Source organism: Silurus aristotelis (assembly GCF_946808225.1).
Source record: "Silurus aristotelis genome assembly, chromosome: 13".
Lineage (NCBI taxonomy): Eukaryota > Metazoa > Chordata > Actinopteri > Siluriformes > Siluridae > Silurus > Silurus aristotelis.
In genome coordinates, this window is record NC_139586.1 from 18,777,724 (window position 1) to 18,794,249 (window position 16,526).

The 16,526-nt window shown below is 41.8% G+C and overlaps 2 protein-coding genes and 4 pseudogenes across 6 annotated transcripts; all 6 read left to right on the top strand.

The window, feature by feature from the left end:
• Positions 1 to 2,003: 2,003 nt before the first annotated feature.
• LOC310736087 (histone H4) lies at positions 2,004 to 2,315 on the top strand (the record flags this gene model as incomplete). The annotated part of the gene is made up of 1 exon (XM_083559493.1): positions 2,004 to 2,315. One exon carries the CDS (start codon positions 2,004 to 2,006, stop codon positions 2,313 to 2,315), a length of 312 nt encoding a protein of 103 aa, XP_083415619.1.
• A 494-nt stretch (positions 2,316 to 2,809) lies between these two features.
• LOC310736076 (histone H2B pseudogene) lies at positions 2,810 to 3,235 on the top strand (annotated as a pseudogene). Its single transcript has one exon. The product of its transcript is annotated as a histone H2B pseudogene (transcript).
• Positions 3,236 to 7,488: 4,253 nt separating this feature from the next.
• On the top strand, positions 7,489 to 8,109 carry LOC310736056 (histone H1 pseudogene; annotated as a pseudogene). Its single transcript has one exon. The product of its transcript is annotated as a histone H1 pseudogene (transcript).
• A 331-nt stretch (positions 8,110 to 8,440) lies between these two features.
• Positions 8,441 to 9,258, top strand: LOC310736075 (histone H2A pseudogene; annotated as a pseudogene). Its single transcript has one exon. The product of its transcript is annotated as a histone H2A pseudogene (transcript).
• A 66-nt stretch (positions 9,259 to 9,324) lies between these two features.
• On the top strand, positions 9,325 to 9,949 carry LOC310736073 (histone H3.2). Its single transcript, XM_083559482.1, has one exon. It carries the CDS (start codon positions 9,493 to 9,495, stop codon positions 9,901 to 9,903), a length of 411 nt encoding a protein of 136 aa, XP_083415608.1. The 5' UTR covers positions 9,325 to 9,492; the 3' UTR covers positions 9,904 to 9,949.
• Positions 9,950 to 15,300: 5,351 nt separating this feature from the next.
• On the top strand, positions 15,301 to 15,678 carry LOC310736077 (histone H2B pseudogene; annotated as a pseudogene). The gene has a single exon. The product of its transcript is annotated as a histone H2B pseudogene (transcript).
• Positions 15,679 to 16,526: the final 848 nt, after the last annotated feature.

A 16,526-nucleotide genomic window follows, 5' to 3' on the forward strand; every position in this document is an offset into this window, starting at 1 on the left:
TTTGTTTGTGTATGTTGTTTGTTTGTTTGGTTGTTGGTTTGTTCTGATCTCATCTCAAACCTAATTCTTCTACTACATTTACTACTACTACTACTACTACTACTACTACTACTACTACTACTACTACTACTACTACTACAATAATAGTAATAATAACCATGATCCTAATAATTATTTTTAGTAAGTTGAGCTTTAAGTTAAGAATAGGGTTTGATGAATACCATAAATAATAATATTGATTGCTTAAGGCAGCATGGTGTGTATTTCTGCATCGATCTTGCCTGCTATTGTGTGACCAAATCTAGAAAGTGCACATTCCTCCCTAACTTTTGTTTATTACTAAAGTCAAGTCAAGGGAATTGTTTACTTTATCAATGATGCCTGTCTACACTACATGGTACGTTATTAGGAAATATAAACAGAGATATATATAGCATACACTGCAGTTCCTATTCAGGTGAGCGCTCAGTGAGCATACACACTCTTAGTGAAAGTGGAGCAGTTACCAATAAAAATGTGTCATGATGCAATAAGTTCTAGAATAATAGTTTGATTGACAGTTTGTACAAGTCAGCATGACATTGTCAAAATACATAGAGACTGTACTGTATATTGTGCAGCATAGGTAAAAGATGCTCACACTCAGACAAGTGTGGTCCTGTCCAAATATTTCTGGACACTAGGGCAGTTTGAGCACTGGGTTTGTTCAGCTTGTCAGCTCATGCTGTGGTGAAATGATGTTCACGAATGATTTGTGAGTTCCTGTCACTTTTCTGCACTCATATTTGCATCTGTATATATTTTTTCTCAATACAGGAACGTTTCTCACTTTTTTAAGGTGCGATCAAAATATTTGTGGTGTAAAAGTAAATGTGTATCTAAAGCATCATCTGCCTCTGAAACTTCGTCCGATTGAATTGGAAAAATAATAAACATATATTTACTCAGTGTTCTACAGTCCATGTAGGTACACACAATGCTCACTCATTCTGATGCTTGACCTATGTGAGAGATATATGGATAACTGACTACTTCTAATACTACTACTACTACTACTACTACTACTACTACTACTACTACTACTACTACTACAACTACTACTACTACTATTAATACGACTACTACTATTGCTACTACTGCTATTGCAAATGGTACTACATTAATAGAAATGAGAATAATACTTGTTAATATTAATAATAATCATGGGCCATTCCTACAATAGTCATGCTATATTTCTTGTGTGTTGAAAAGTATATTACAAGATTAACACTACTGCTACTACTACTACTAGTGTTGGCAGCAGGGCAGTGGTGGTCGAGTGGTTAAGGCTCTGGGTTACTGCTCATAAGGTCAGGGGTTCAAGCCCCAGCACTGCCAAGCTGCCACTGTTAAGTCCTTGAGCAAGGCACTTAGCCCTATCAGCTCCAGGGGTGCTGTACCATGGCTGACCCTGTGCTCTGACCCCAGCTTCCAGATGAGTTGGGATATGTGAAAACCTTTTAATTGTACAGAAGCTCAATTTTTCTGTTATTTTATGTAAGCAACTGAAAGCATAGTGTGTGCAATATTTTGCATTCCTCATGATGATTTAAGCCTACAAGGCAACAAGAACTGCAATTTGATTAATACTTCTACTGGAATAAGAATTGCAACTGAGTCAAAACAGTTCTGATTATAATCCTCAATTTAAATATTTGTGTGTTAAACTGCATTGAGTGTACCATGTTGTAAGCAAAAACGAAATTAAATCCATTCCACTACATGACTATTACTATATATATAATTACTATGTTTGTGTGGACAAAAAGCCTGAGAAAGTACAAGACTCTAGCATGTTAACGGCTGTGGCGTTTCGCTTTGAAGACATTCTTTTGCGTGATCGTTGCTTTTAGGGCCGCCCCCTCGCCTGTTCTCAAGTAGGTCCTGTGGAGAGAGAATAAATAGGTGGGCATTGGACGGGTTTTTTTTTTTATTGAGCAGCTTGACTTTGTGATAGCAGCACTATGTCTGGACGAGGAAAGGGTGGAAAGGGACTCGGCAAAGGAGGCGCTAAGCGTCACCGTAAGGTTCTTCGCGATAATATCCAGGGTATCACTAAGCCGGCTATCCGCCGTCTGGCTCGCCGTGGGGGTGTTAAGCGTATATCCGGTCTGATCTACGAGGAGACTCGTGGTGTACTGAAGGTGTTCTTGGAGAACGTCATCCGCGATGCAGTCACATACACCGAGCATGCGAAGAGAAAGACCGTTACCGCTATGGATGTGGTGTATGCCCTGAAACGCCAGGGACGCACTCTTTATGGTTTTGGCGGCTAAACGCTTACCTACCAAATAACGTGAACACAACGGCTCTTTTAAGAGCCACCCAAACATTACAAAACAAGCTATTGTTTCTTTTACTTTGTGCGTGTGTGTGTGTGTGTGTGTGGCGAGGAAGGGGAGGAAAAAACTATTTTCTCAAGTGTATGTGACTACTAGAATTTGAAATAAAAATAGATATATTCTAATAAGGTAAAACCTTGCACAAGAACTACAGTTTTGTCTCAAAGTCTATAGACATACATCTATATATATATATATAGAGAGAGAGAGAGAGAGCGCGCACATAACGGCGGGCAGGGGAACAAAGCGTAGCTCAGGGGCGGGGGAGATGATGGGACGAGGGCGGAGCCTTGTATGATGAGGTTTGGATTTGTGACCAATAATACGACCGTTTTCCCTTGTACGTAATTACAAAGCAGGTCTGTAAATAGAGAGGCCGCGAGACAGCGCTTATTCATTCTCTTACATTTTCCTCGAGAAGCAGCATTATGCCTACTGATCCAGCCAAGACCGCACCCAAGAAGGGCTCCAAAAAGGCTGTTACGAAGACGGCCGGCAAAGGAGGCAAGAAGCGCAGAAAGTCAAGGAAGGAGAGCTACGCCATCTACGTGTACAAGGTTTTGAAGCAGGTGCACCCTGATACCGGCATCTCCTCTAAGGCTATGGGCATCATGAATTCCTTCGTAAACGATATTTTCGAGCGCATCGCCGGTGAGTCTTCTCGTCTCGCTCACTACAACAAGCGGTCCACCATCACTTCCAGGGAAATCCAGACCGCCGTGCGCCTGTTGCTTCCCGGTGAACTTGCAAAGCATGCCGTGTCCGAGGGCACAAAGGCCGTTACCAAGTACACCAGCTCAAAGTGAAGCGTGTTACCGCCGTCTTTAAAATAAAAACCAACGGCTCTTTTAAGAGCCACCCATTTTTTCATACAAAGAGCGGTCTTCTTTGCGGCGGCGGTGGGAGCAATTCTTCTGACTATGACCTTTTGTATAACGAGGTATCAACAAATAAAAACAAACCTTAGCATTAGAACTACAGTAGTACAGCATAATTTGAATTTTGGCTGTGCACAACAGTGTTTCACATCAGGGCCCTAGCAGCACAACATAATTTAAATTGAAAAGATATTAGCTCGGCATAATTATGCATTAGATCTATTTTAGCAGAACAGTGTATCACATCAGGGCCCTTGCAGCACAACATAATTTGAATAAGAGCCATAGTAGCAGAGCATCATTTGACTTAGAGCCATAGTTGGTCAACAGAAATCGGATTATGGTCATAGCAGCACTACATAATTAGCATTATAGCTATAGTAGCAGAACAGTGTTTCACACCAGGGCCCTAGCAGCACAACATAATTTGAAATAGAGCCATAGTAGCAGAGCATCATTTGACTTAGAGCCATCGTTGGCCAAGATCATTTGGATTAGAGTCATAGCAGCACTACATAATTAGCATTAGAGCTACAGTAGCACAACAGTCTTTTAAATCAGGGCCAGGACATCACAGCATAAATTGAATTTGGGCCATAGTAGCAGAACAGTGTTTCCCACTAGGGCCATAGCAGCACAACATATTTTAAATTGGAGAGATAGTTGCCCAACATAATTAGTATTAGAGCTATAGTAGCAGAACAGTGTTTCACATCAAGGCCCTAGCAGCACAACATAATTTGAAATAGAGCCATTGTAGCAGAGCATCATTTGGATTAGAGTCATAGGAGCACAACATAATTAGCATTCGATCTATAGTAGCAGCACAGTGTTTCACATCAGGGCCCTAGCAGCACAACATAATTTGAATTAGAGTCACAGTAGCACAAAATTGTTCTGCTACTATAGCTGTAATGCTAACTATGTTGTGCTACTATGATTCTAACTCAAGTTATGTTGTGCTGCTAGAGCCCTGATGTGAAACACAATTAGCATTAGAGCTATAGTAGCAGTACAGTGTTTCACACCAGGGCCCTAGCAGCACAACATAATTTGGATTAGAGTCACAGTAGTACAAAATTGTTCTGCTACTATAGCTGTAATGCTAACTATGTTGTGCTACTATGATTCTAACTCAAGTTATGTTGTGCTGCTAGAGCCCTGATGTGAAACACAATTAGCATTAGAGCTATAGTAGCAGTACAGTGTTTCACACCAGGGCCCTAGCAGCACAACATAATTTGGATTAGAGTCACAGTAGCACAACATTGTTCTGCTACTATAGCTGTAATGCTAACTATCTTGTGCTACTATGAGTCTAACTCAAGTTATGTCGGGCTGCTAGGGCCCTGACGTGAAACACTGAACTGTTACTATAGGTCTAATGCTAACTGTGTTTCACATCAGTGCCCTAGCGGCACAACATAATTTGAAATAGAGCCATAGTAGCACATCATTGTTCTGCTACTATAGCTCTATTGCTACCTATGTTGTGCTACTATGGCTCTAATTTCAATTATGTTGTGCTGCTAGGTCCCTGATGTGAAACACAGTTAGCATTAGAGCTATAGCAGCAGTACAGTGTTTCACATCAGGGCCCTAGCAGCACAACATAATTGGAATTAGAGCCATAGTTGGCCAAGATCATTTGAATTAGAGTCATAGCAGCACTACATAATTAGCATTAGAGCTACAGTAGCACAATAGTGTTTTACCTCAGGGCCAGGACAGCACAGCATAATTTGAATTTGGGCCACAGTAGTGGAACAGTGTTTCCCACTTGGGCCATAGCAGCACAACAAAATTTCAATTGGACAGACAGTAGCCCAGCTTAATTAGCATTAGATCTAAAGTAGCAGCACAGTGTTTCACATCATTGCCCTAGCAGCACAACATAATTTGAATTAGAGCCATAGTAGCGGAGCATCATTTGACTTAGAGCCATATTTGGCCAACATAAATCGGATTATAGTCATAGCAGCACTACATAATTAGTAGGGGTGGGAGAAAAAAATCGATTCATCAAACTATTGCGATTCTTTTTAAAACGATTTTGAGATCGATTCGCTTACCTCAGAATCGATATATATTTAATTATTTTACTTTTCCAGAGAGGCGGTGGGAAGACGTTACCGCTTTTATTCCAACAGAGGGCCAAACGTATTTTGTTGGTATCTGTATTAGATGACGTTGTATCCGTTTTAAGCTGGCGAGAGAAATCAAAACCATGGCAGAGGCAGGGGAGTAAAGCTCTTTGAGAATTGTTTAACGGATAAAGACCCTGCTTTAGTCACAGAAAATGCTTCTAATATGGTTATCGCTGCCCAATTAACCGGCTTTCTCCATATTAAGTGCTACGCGCACACTCATAATCTGGCCTCACAGCGCGCACTGAAGCTGCCCGCTGTCGTAAAGTTACTCGGACGAGTACGACGCATCACTGGATTTCCAACAAATGTTGGCCGTAGTTGGCCAACATACTTTGAATTTAAGTCATGGCAGCACTGCATACATAGCATTAGAGCTATAGTAGCAGCACTGTGTTTCACATCAGGGCCCTAGAGGCACGACATATTTTAAATTAGAGCTATATTAGCACAACATCATTGGATTTAGAGCCATAGTTGGCCAACATAATTTGATTTATAGTCATAGCAGCACTACATAATTAGCATAACAGCTACAGTAGCACAACAGTGTTTCACATCAGGATCCTAGCAGCACAACATAATTTGAATTAGAGTCATAGTAGCTCAAAATTGTTCTGCTACTCTTGCACTAGTGCTAATTATGCTGTGCATACTATGACTCTAACTCAAGTTATGTTGTGCTGCTATGCCCCTAGTGAGAAACACTATTCCGCTACTGTGGCCCCAATTCAAATTATGCTGTGCTGTCCTGGCCCTGATGTAAAACACTGTTGTGCTACTGTAGCTCTAATGCTAAATTTTGTAGTGCTGATATGACTCTAATTCAAATGATCTTGGCCACCTATGACTCTAATTCAAATTACATTGTGCTACAGTGGCTCTATTTGAAATTATGTTGTGCTGCTAGTGCCCTGATGTGAAACACCGTACTGCTACTATAGCTCTAATGCTTTGTATGCATGCAAATTGGAGAGATAATAGCCCAACATAATTAGCATTAGATCTATTGTAGCAGCACAGTGTTTCACATCGGGGCCATAACAGCACTGCATCATTTAAATTAGAGCAATGGCAGCACAACATATTTTGCATTAGAGCTATAGTAGCACAACATAATTTGAATTTGGCTTAGTGCAGCACAAAAGTATTCATCGTTAGGGTTAGGGTTACTACTGTTCGAATTAGGGTTAAAGCAACCTGATTGACATGGAATTAGGGTTAAGGTTAGGGTTACCACTGGTTGAATTAGGGTTGAAGCAGCCTGAGTGAAATGGAATTAGGGTTAGGGTTACCACGGTTCGAACTAGGGTTAAAGTGGCCCACCACTGTTCGAATTATTGTTAAAGCAGCCTGAATGGAATGGAATTAGGGTGACCACTGTTCGAATTAGGGTTAAAGCAGCCTGACCTGATTGGAATTAGGGTTAAGCAAGCAACGAGGCACACCTGTCGGCCTGGGACTACTGAAGGACAGGACCGTGCACGAGGAGCGCCAGGCCGAGTGGCGAAGACCAGACCTAGGGAGTCCACACGGGGAGCTTGCACTCGTTCGACATACACTAATACATGTGTTTCACACAGCCCACAAGGGCCTGCGTTCCCAATACTACGCACAGCACTCACACACTGCTAATATGTAGACACGTTGACAAGGCTCGCCGTTCACGTGGCACACACGCTTTTCCACCGACATGGCTGTTTCTCACCCCTTTTTACACTGCACTTTGCACCAAATGCGCCGAGCGCCAGGCGCGCGGTGCACTTCCTTGCAAAACGCGAGAGACCACTGCTCTCTATTCGGCCATGACGGGCCTCGGGGAACACGTGCAAGCCCGTACGCGCGAAATGTGTGCATGATTGCGCGGGATCTTGTCTTCGGCGTCTTATTTACGACGAGAAACGCTGCGAGAAAACACACTCGCAAGCGTGTCGCGGAAGCGCAGTCTTTCTGCGGCGGCACGGTTGAGTCTACAACGTTCTCATGCTCGGTTTTAAGACCGGCCCACCAGCAGAGGAAAGGGAGGTTTCTGTGTCTTACACAGCGTATACAGAGTCCGACTCGCACTGAGATACTAGAGAGATGGCAGAAGTTGCTCCCGCGCCGGCTAAAACGCCGAAAAAGAAAGCCGCATCGAGAGCCAAGAAAGCCGGCCCCAGCGTCGGCGATCTCATTGTCAAAGCGGTTTCCTCGTCCAAGGACAGGAGCGGTGTGTCACTCGCCGCCCTGAAGAAAGCCTTGGCCGCCGGCGGATACGATGTGGAGAAGAACAACTCCCGCGTGAAGCTCGCTGTCAAGAGTCTCGTGGTGAAAGGGACACTTCTACAGACCAAAGGGACCGGCGCGTCTGGCTCTTTCAAGCTGAACAAGAAGCAGACCGAAGCCAAGAAGCCTGCAAAGAAAACCGCAACTAAGGCGAAGAAGCCCGTCGCTGTTAAGGCGAAGAAGCCCGCCGCGGCGAAGAAGCCCAAGAAGGTGGCGGCCAAGAAACCTGTTGCCGCCGCCAAGAAGTCCCCGAAGAAGGCTAAGAAGCCCGCAGCGGCTGCCAAAAAGGCCACCAAGAGCCCGAAGAAAGCGAAAAAGCCGGCGACTCCTAAAAAGGCAGCCAAGAGCCCCAAGAAGGCAAAGACCGTGAAGCCCAAAGCGGCGAAGCCCAAGGCTGCAAAGGCGAAAAAGACAGCACCCAAGAAGAAGTAAACATTGTTTATTTCATGTCTTCTTTAACTAAACGGCTCTTTTAAGAGCCACTTATATTTTTCCCCAAAGAGCAACATTTTTGATTCTCTCATGATGAAACTGAAAGCGAATACAAGATAGGGATTTATGATATTTAAATACACAAGCTATGTAGAGTTTCAAACCAGACAGACACAGGTATAGGGATGCTTATGATTACATGATATGTATCGTTGTACACATTTTACATGAATGTTCTTTTCTGATACCTGTTTCTTCCATGAGCGTGCGCTCACTCCTCAGTTACATACAGAGAGACTATTGAGGTGGGGGGGGGGGTCTCTCGAATGAATTTCACCATTTGTGCATTTGTGATTGGATGTTGGTCACATGTTCTAAGCCAATGAGTGAGTGGCTGTGTGGTCTATATCACTGAGATGTCGGCGCGAAGCATTTACTAGTTTGGCGTTGTTCCTTGAACAAATCTAATCTGCAGCAAAATGAGTGGAAGAGGCAAAACCGGTGGCAAAGCTAGGGCCAAGGCCAAGTCTCGCTCATCCAGGGCAGGACTGCAGTTTCCTGTAGGCCGTGTGCACAGGCTCCTGCGTAAAGGCAACTACGCTGAGCGCGTCGGTGCCGGCGCTCCCGTTTACCTGGCGGCTGTGTTGGAGTATTTGACCGCTGAGATTCTGGAGTTGGCTGGCAACGCTGCCCGTGATAACAAGAAGACTCGTATCATTCCCCGGCATTTGCAGCTCGCCGTGCGTAACGACGAGGAGCTGAACAAGCTGCTCGGCGGAGTGACCATCGCTCAGGGTGGTGTGCTGCCTAATATTCAGGCTGTACTTCTGCCTAAGAAGACTGAGAAGGCTGTCAAGACCAAGTAAAGTCGTCCAGTGCTGCGTTTGTTCGTACCCAAAGGCTCTTTTAAGAGCCACCCACTTTTACTCAAAAAGTGCAAGTTTGTTACTTTGTGTACATAATTGTACAATGTCACACCCAAAATAATCACAATTATTAAGGTCCATTGGAATAGTCTAATAATCCTGACTCATTAGCGACTGAGAATAATAAATAGAATAGGGAAGTATGCTGGTTAAACAAGGTCTGAAAAGTGAAACTAAAATGCGACGGCCGTTAGTGTATAACTAGAACAGAGGAAAACAGTGCTGTGCAAGAGAGCCGAGGGAGGGAGAGAGAGAGAGAGGGAGGGAGGGTGGAGTGTTCGAATTGTGGCGCTGACTAGGTCTAAGCCAATGGTTGTCGAGTGACGTATAACGATCGATCCAATGCAAGACGAGAGGTTTCGAGACGCCCAATGAACGCAAGGCGTCGTTCAGGATTAAAAAGCCAGCGTTTGCTAGCGCTTTTTATTCTGTTTTTCGTCCGTGAAGTGCAGAGCTCAACGCTATGGCAAGAACTAAACAGACTGCTCGTAAATCCACCGGTGGCAAGGCGCCCAGGAAGCAGCTCGCCACTAAGGCTGCTCGCAAGAGCGCTCCGGCTACCGGCGGCGTGAAGAAGCCTCACCGTTACAGGCCAGGCACCGTGGCTCTGAGAGAGATTCGTCGCTATCAGAAGTCTACTGAACTGCTCATCCGCAAACTGCCTTTCCAGCGCCTAGTGAGAGAAATTGCACAAGATTTCAAGACTGACTTGCGTTTCCAGAGCTCCGCCGTGATGGCTTTGCAGGAGGCGAGCGAGGCATACTTGGTCGGCCTGTTCGAGGACACCAATCTGTGCGCCATCCACGCCAAGAGAGTGACCATCATGCCCAAGGATATTCAGCTGGCCCGCCGTATTCGCGGAGAGCGCGCTTAAACAATAACTCTGTCCAATATACACAACGGCTCTTTTAAGAGCCACCTCATTGTCTCAGTAAAACGAGCAAGTCTATACTATGGTTGTTTAAACAAATTGTTAGAGTGTCGAGTTTAGATGAATGAAGAGCTTCAGGAAACACGTCTGATTTTGTGGCTGTGTTGCTGAGTATTTAGTGTTATTGTTTTTTATTATAGATTGTTGATAATTGGCGACAGTTGTAATAATAAAATACTAAAGGATGGTTGCTTGCTGTTCTGGAAGGAGCGTGACTGCCATCTTGTGGCCAAAGTGTCACTTCCCGTTCTCGTTTGTATTCTAATGGAGGCAAACAAACCAAAAACCAATAAATTGCATTACTCATAGATTAAATCTCTTAACAAATAACTTTAATATGCTGACTACAATTCTGAACATTTAAACATGGATTTTATGCGTTAGGAACAATTTGACATAACGTGAGTCCAAAGAACTAGATGAATGTTTGTGTCCCTGTGCATATACGTCCAAACCTGACTACACACACACACACACACACACACACACAGATAGATAGATAGATAGATAGATAGATAGATAGATAGATAGATAGATAGATAGATATTGCACGGTTTGACGCATGCTAAATGTAGTCCCGTGCTCAGTTTCGCCTTAGACAGTTTCGCGTGAACATACATATAGACAGTAAAAGTTGAGTAAGGAGTGCTACAGAAATGGCAAGTGGAGGAGATACTGAAGGCTGTCCCGAGTTGGCGGATGTGCCCGCGTCGTTCAAATCCGGTGTGTGGGAACATTTTGGATTTCATGTTACTTACGATGACAACGGAAATAAAACAGTAGATAGAACTGCGACTGTGTGCAAGCATTGTGCAAAATGCATTCAATATGCTAATGGCAACACTTCTAATATGACGGTTCATTTGAGAAGACAATGTGTCGATAAGCACAAACAGGAGAGAGCCTGTTAGGAAACAACTTCTACTGTCCGCAACATTTAAGCAGCCTCTCAGTGATAAGTCGGACAGGGAAATAGCCATAACTAAAGCATTGGGGATGTTTATAGCAAAAGATATGCAACCGTGCAGCGTGAATGAGTGTGAAGGATTTCGTCAGCTGATGAATGTACTCGAGCCGCGGTTTAATATTCCCTCTCGCCGACACTTTTTTTTTTTTTTTTTTTGCCAAATAAACGAAAAGCATGTCATCATCAATGTCTTCTCTCTTGCTGTATCAAAATCTCACCTAGTTTTTACTCAGAGATGCTCTCAATAATGTGCTTAAAGTCAAGTCAAATTCAGTTTGAATTATTACAAAAATGTTAATACTGTATCCTAAACTGTGGATAATTAAGCTAATGGGCTATATATCAAATGCTGAAGGAAATTTCTGGAGTGTTGAAGATTAAAAGAACAAATAACAAGAAGAACCGTACAGAACCGAAAACTGTGGGTTTTGTTACCCGTGCCACCCCTAATATATATATATATATATATATATATATGTATTTATGTATGTGTATAGATGTATGAGTGTGTGTGTGTATATATATATATATAAATATATATATATATATATATATATATATATATATATATACATACACATACAGTACAGACCACACCTGGGCACACCTTCTCATTCAAAGAGTTTTCTTTATTTGCATGACTATGAAAATTGTAGAGTCACACTGAAGGCATCAAGGGCTATTTGACCAAGAAGGAGAGTGATGGGGTGCTGCGCCAGATGACCTGGCCTCCACAGTCACCGGACCTGAACCCAATCGAGATGGTTTAGGGGTGAGCTGGACCGCAGAGTGAAGGCAAAAGGGCCAACAAGTGCCAAGCATCTCTCGGGGAACTCCTTCAAGACTGTTGGAAGACCATTTCAGGTGACTACCTCTTGAAGCTCATCAAGAGAATGCCAAGAGTGTGCAAAGCAGTAATCAAAGCAAAAGGTGGCTACTTTGAAGAACCTAGAATATGAAATTTTTCGGTTGTTTCACACTTTTTTGTTACGTATATAATTCCATATATAATTCCACATGTGTTAATTCATAGTTTTGATGCCTTCAGTAAGAATCTACAATTTTCATAGTCATGAAAATAAAGAAAACTCTTTGAATGAGAAGGTGTGTCCAAACTTTTGGTCTGTACTGTATATATATATATATATATATATATATATATATATATATATATATATATATATATATATATATATATATATATATATATAAAATATAAAATATAAAATATTATATATTTTTCAACACATTCTCATATATATATTATGTGAATGTGTTGAAAAGCAAGAGCAACACACTGAAATATATGAATAGTGGCCCTGTCCAAATACTTATTGACATTAGTGTAATTTTTTTACATATTACAATTTACAATTTAATTATATATTAGATTATATTTATTGTTAACTTCATTGTCATTGTGCAAGATACATGTACAGAGCCAAGGGAATGCATTTAGCATCTGCTCAGAGGTGCGTTAGATAGATAGAAATATATATCTGTATATACATGAATGTGGCAGGATGTACAGTAAGGTATATATAGATACACATAAATAAAATAGTGGTGCAGATTTATGTAAGGCACAATATGTGTAGAGAATGCAGAGTATACAAAATACAATATGTAATATGTACATATGCAGTGATCTAATGGTGTAGTGTAGAGTTCAGTGGGGTGATGGTGGATGGAAATAAAGCTGTTCCGGATCTTGATGGTTCTGGTGCGTATCTTTCTGTATCTCAATCTTGATGAAAGAAGGAGGTTAATTTAAACCGTTTGAGACTGGGATATGAAGGGTCCTTGATGATGTTGTGAGCTTAGCACAGACAACTGCTGTGCAGAGTTCACTTTAGGAAGAACTACTACTACTACTACTACTAATACTACTACTACTACTATAATAGTAATAATAACCATGATCCTAATAATTATTTTTAGTAAGTTGAGCTTTAAGTTAAGAATAGGGTTTGATGAATACTATAAATAATAATAATGATTGCTTAAGGCAGCATGGTGTGTATTTCTGCATCGATCTTGCCTGCTATTGTGTGACCAAATCTAGAAAGTGCACATTCCTCCCTAACTTTTGTTTATTACTAAAGTCAAGTCAAGTCAAGGGAATTGTTTACTTTATCAATGATGCCTGTCTACACTACATGGTACGTTATTAGGAAATATAAACAGAGATATATATAGCATACACTGCAGTTCCTATTCAGGTGAGCGCTCAGTGAGCATACACACTCTTAGTGAAAGTGGAGCAGTTACCAATAAAAATGTGTCATGATGCAATAAGTTCTAGAATAATAGTTTGATTGACAGTTTGTACAAGTCAGCATGACATTGTCAAAATACATAGAGACTGTACTGTATATTGTGCAGCATAGGTAAAAGATGCTCACACTCACAGACAAGTGTGGTCCTGTCCAAATATTTCTGGACACTAGGGCAGTTTGAGCACTGGGTTTGTTCAGCTTGTCAGCTCATGCTGTGGTGAAATGATGTTCACGAATGATTTGTGAGTTCCTGTCACTTTTCTGCACTCATATTTGCATCTGTATATATTTTTTCTCAATACAGGAACGTTTTTCACTTTTTTAAGGTGCGATCAAAATATTTGTGGTGTAAAAGTAAATGTGTATCTAAAGCATCATCTGCCTCTGAAACTTCGTCCGATTGAATTGGAAAAATAATATACATATATTTACTCAGTGTTCTACAGTCCATGTAGGTACACACAATGCTCACTCATTCTGATGCTTGACCTATGTGAGAGATATATGGATAACTGACTACTTCTAATACTACTACTACTACTACTACTACTACTACTACTATTAATACGACTACTACTATTGCTACTACTGCTATTGCAAATGGTACTACATTAATAGAAATGAGAATAATACTTGTTAATATTAATAATAATCATGAACCATTCCTACAATAGTCATGCTATATTTCTTGTGTGTTGAAAAGTAAATTACAAGATTAACACTACTGCTGCTACTACTACTACTACTGGTAGTGGTGGCAGCAGGGCAGTGGTGGTCCAGTGGTTAAGGCTCTGGGTTACTGCTCATAAGGTCAGGGGTTCAAGCCCCAGCACTGCCAAGCTGCCACTGTTAAGTCCTTGAGCAAGGCACTTAGCCCTATCAGCTCCAGGGGTGCTGTACCATGGCTGACCCTGTGCTCTGACCCCAGCTTCCAAACCTTTTAATTGCACATGTACAGTAGCTCAATTTTTCTGTTATTTTATGTAAGCAACTGAAAGCATAGTGTGTGCAATATTTTGCATTCCTCATGATGATTTAAGCCTACAAGGCAACAAGAACTGCAATTTGATTAATACTTCTACTGGAATAAGAATTGCAACTGAGTCAAAACAGTTCTTATTATAATCCTCAATTTAAATATTTGTGTGTTAAACTGCATTGAGTGTACCATGTTGTGAGCAAAAACGAAATTAAATCCATTCCACTACATGACTATTACTATTTATATAATTACTATGTTTGTGTGGACAAAAAGCCTGAGAAAGTACAAGACTCTAGCATGTTAACGGCTGTGGCGTTTCGCTTTGAAGACATTCTTTTGCGTGATCGTTGATTTTAGGGCCGCCCCCTCGCCTGTTCTCAAGTAGGTCCTGTGGAGAGAGAATAAATAGGCGGGCATTGGGCGGGGTTTTTTTTTCTTGAGCAGCTTGACTTTGTGATAGCAGCACTATGTCTGGAAGAGGAAAGGGTGGAAAGGGACTCAGCAAAGGAGGCGCTAAGCATCACCGTAAGGTTCTTCGCGATAATATCCAGTGTACGCACTCTTTACGGTTTTGGCGGCTAAACGATTACCTACCAAATAACGTGAACACAACGGCTCTTTATAGAGTCACCCAAACATTACAAAACGAGCTATTGTTTCTTTTACTTTGTGCGTGCGTGTGTGTGTGTGTGGCGAAGAAGGGGAGGAAAAAACTATTTTCTCAAGTGTATGTGACTAATAGAATTTGAAATAAATATAGATATATTCTAATAAGGTAAAACCTTGCACAAGAACTACAGTTTTGTCTCAAAGTCTATATACATATACATACATCTATATATATATATATATATATATATAGAGAGAGAGAGAGAGAGAGAGAGAGAGAGAGAGAGAGAACGCGCACATAACGGCGGGCAGGGGAACAAAGCGTAGCTCAGGGGCGGGGGAGATGATGGGACGAGGGCGGAGCCTTGTATGATGAGGTTTGGATTTGTGACCAATAATACGACCGTTTTCCCTTGTACGTAATTACAATGCAGGTCTGTAAATAGAGAGGCCGCGAGACAGCGCTTATTCATTCTCTTACATTTTCCTCGAGAAGCAGAATTATGCCTACTGATCCAGCCAAGACCGCACCCAAGAAGGGCTCCAAAAAGGCTGTTACGAAGACGGCCAGCAAAGGAGGCAAGAAGCGCAGAAAGTCAAGGAAGGAGAGCTACGCCATCTACGTGTACAAGGTTTTGAAGCAGGTGCACCCTGATACCGGCATCTCCTCTAAGGCTATGGGCATCATGAATTCCTTCGTAAACGATATTTTCGAGCGCATCGCCGGTGAGTCTTCTCGTCTCGCTCACTACAACAAGCGGTCCACCATCACTTCCAGGGAAATCCAGACCGCCGTGCGCCTGTTGCTTCCCGGTGAACTTGCAAAGCATGCCGTGTCCGAGGGCACAAAGGCCGTTACCAAGTACACCAGCTCAAAGTGAAGCGTGTTACCGCCGTATTTAAAATTAAAACCAACGGCTCTTTTAAGAGCCACCCATTTTTTCATACAAAGAGCGGTCTTCTTTGCGGCGGCGGTGGGAGCAATTCTTCTGACTATGACCTTTTGTATAACGAGGTATCAACAAATAAAAACAAACCTTAGCATTAGAACTACAGTAGTACAGCATAATTTGAATTTTGGCTGTAGCAATACTGCATATATAGCATTAGAGCTATAGTAACAGAACCGTGTTTCACATCAAGGCCATAGTAGCAGAGCATCATTTGACTTGGAGTCATAGATTGCCAACATAAATCGGATTATAGCATTAGATCTATTGTAGCAGAATAGTGTTTTACATCAGGGCCCTAGCAGCACAACATAATTTAATTTAGAGCCATAGTAGTACTGCATCATTTGAACTGAAACCATAGCAGCACAACAGTGTTTCACATCAGGGCCCTAGCAGCACAACATAATTTAAATTGAAAAGATATTAGCCCGGCATAATTATGCATTAGATCTATTTTAGCAGAACAGTGTTTCACATCAGGGCCCTAGCAGCACAACATAATTTGAATAAGAGCCATAGTAGCAGAGCATCATTTGACTTAGAGCCATAGTTGGTCAACAGAAATCGGATTATGGTCATAGCAGCACTACATAATTAGCATTATAGCTATAGTAGCACAGCAGTGTTTTACACCAGGGCCCTAGCAGCACAACATATTTTAAATTAAAAAGATATTAGCCTGGCATAATTAGCATTATAGCTATAGTAGCAGCACAGTGTTTCACATCAGGGCCCTAGCAGCACAACATAATTTGAATTAGAGCCATAGTAGCAGA

What these genes read in the sequence shown, in the direction of transcription:
- LOC310736073 (XM_083559482.1), top strand. Translation starts at nt 9,493, where the DNA reads ATGGCAAGAACTAAACAGACTGCTCGTAAATCCACCGGTGGCAAGGCG.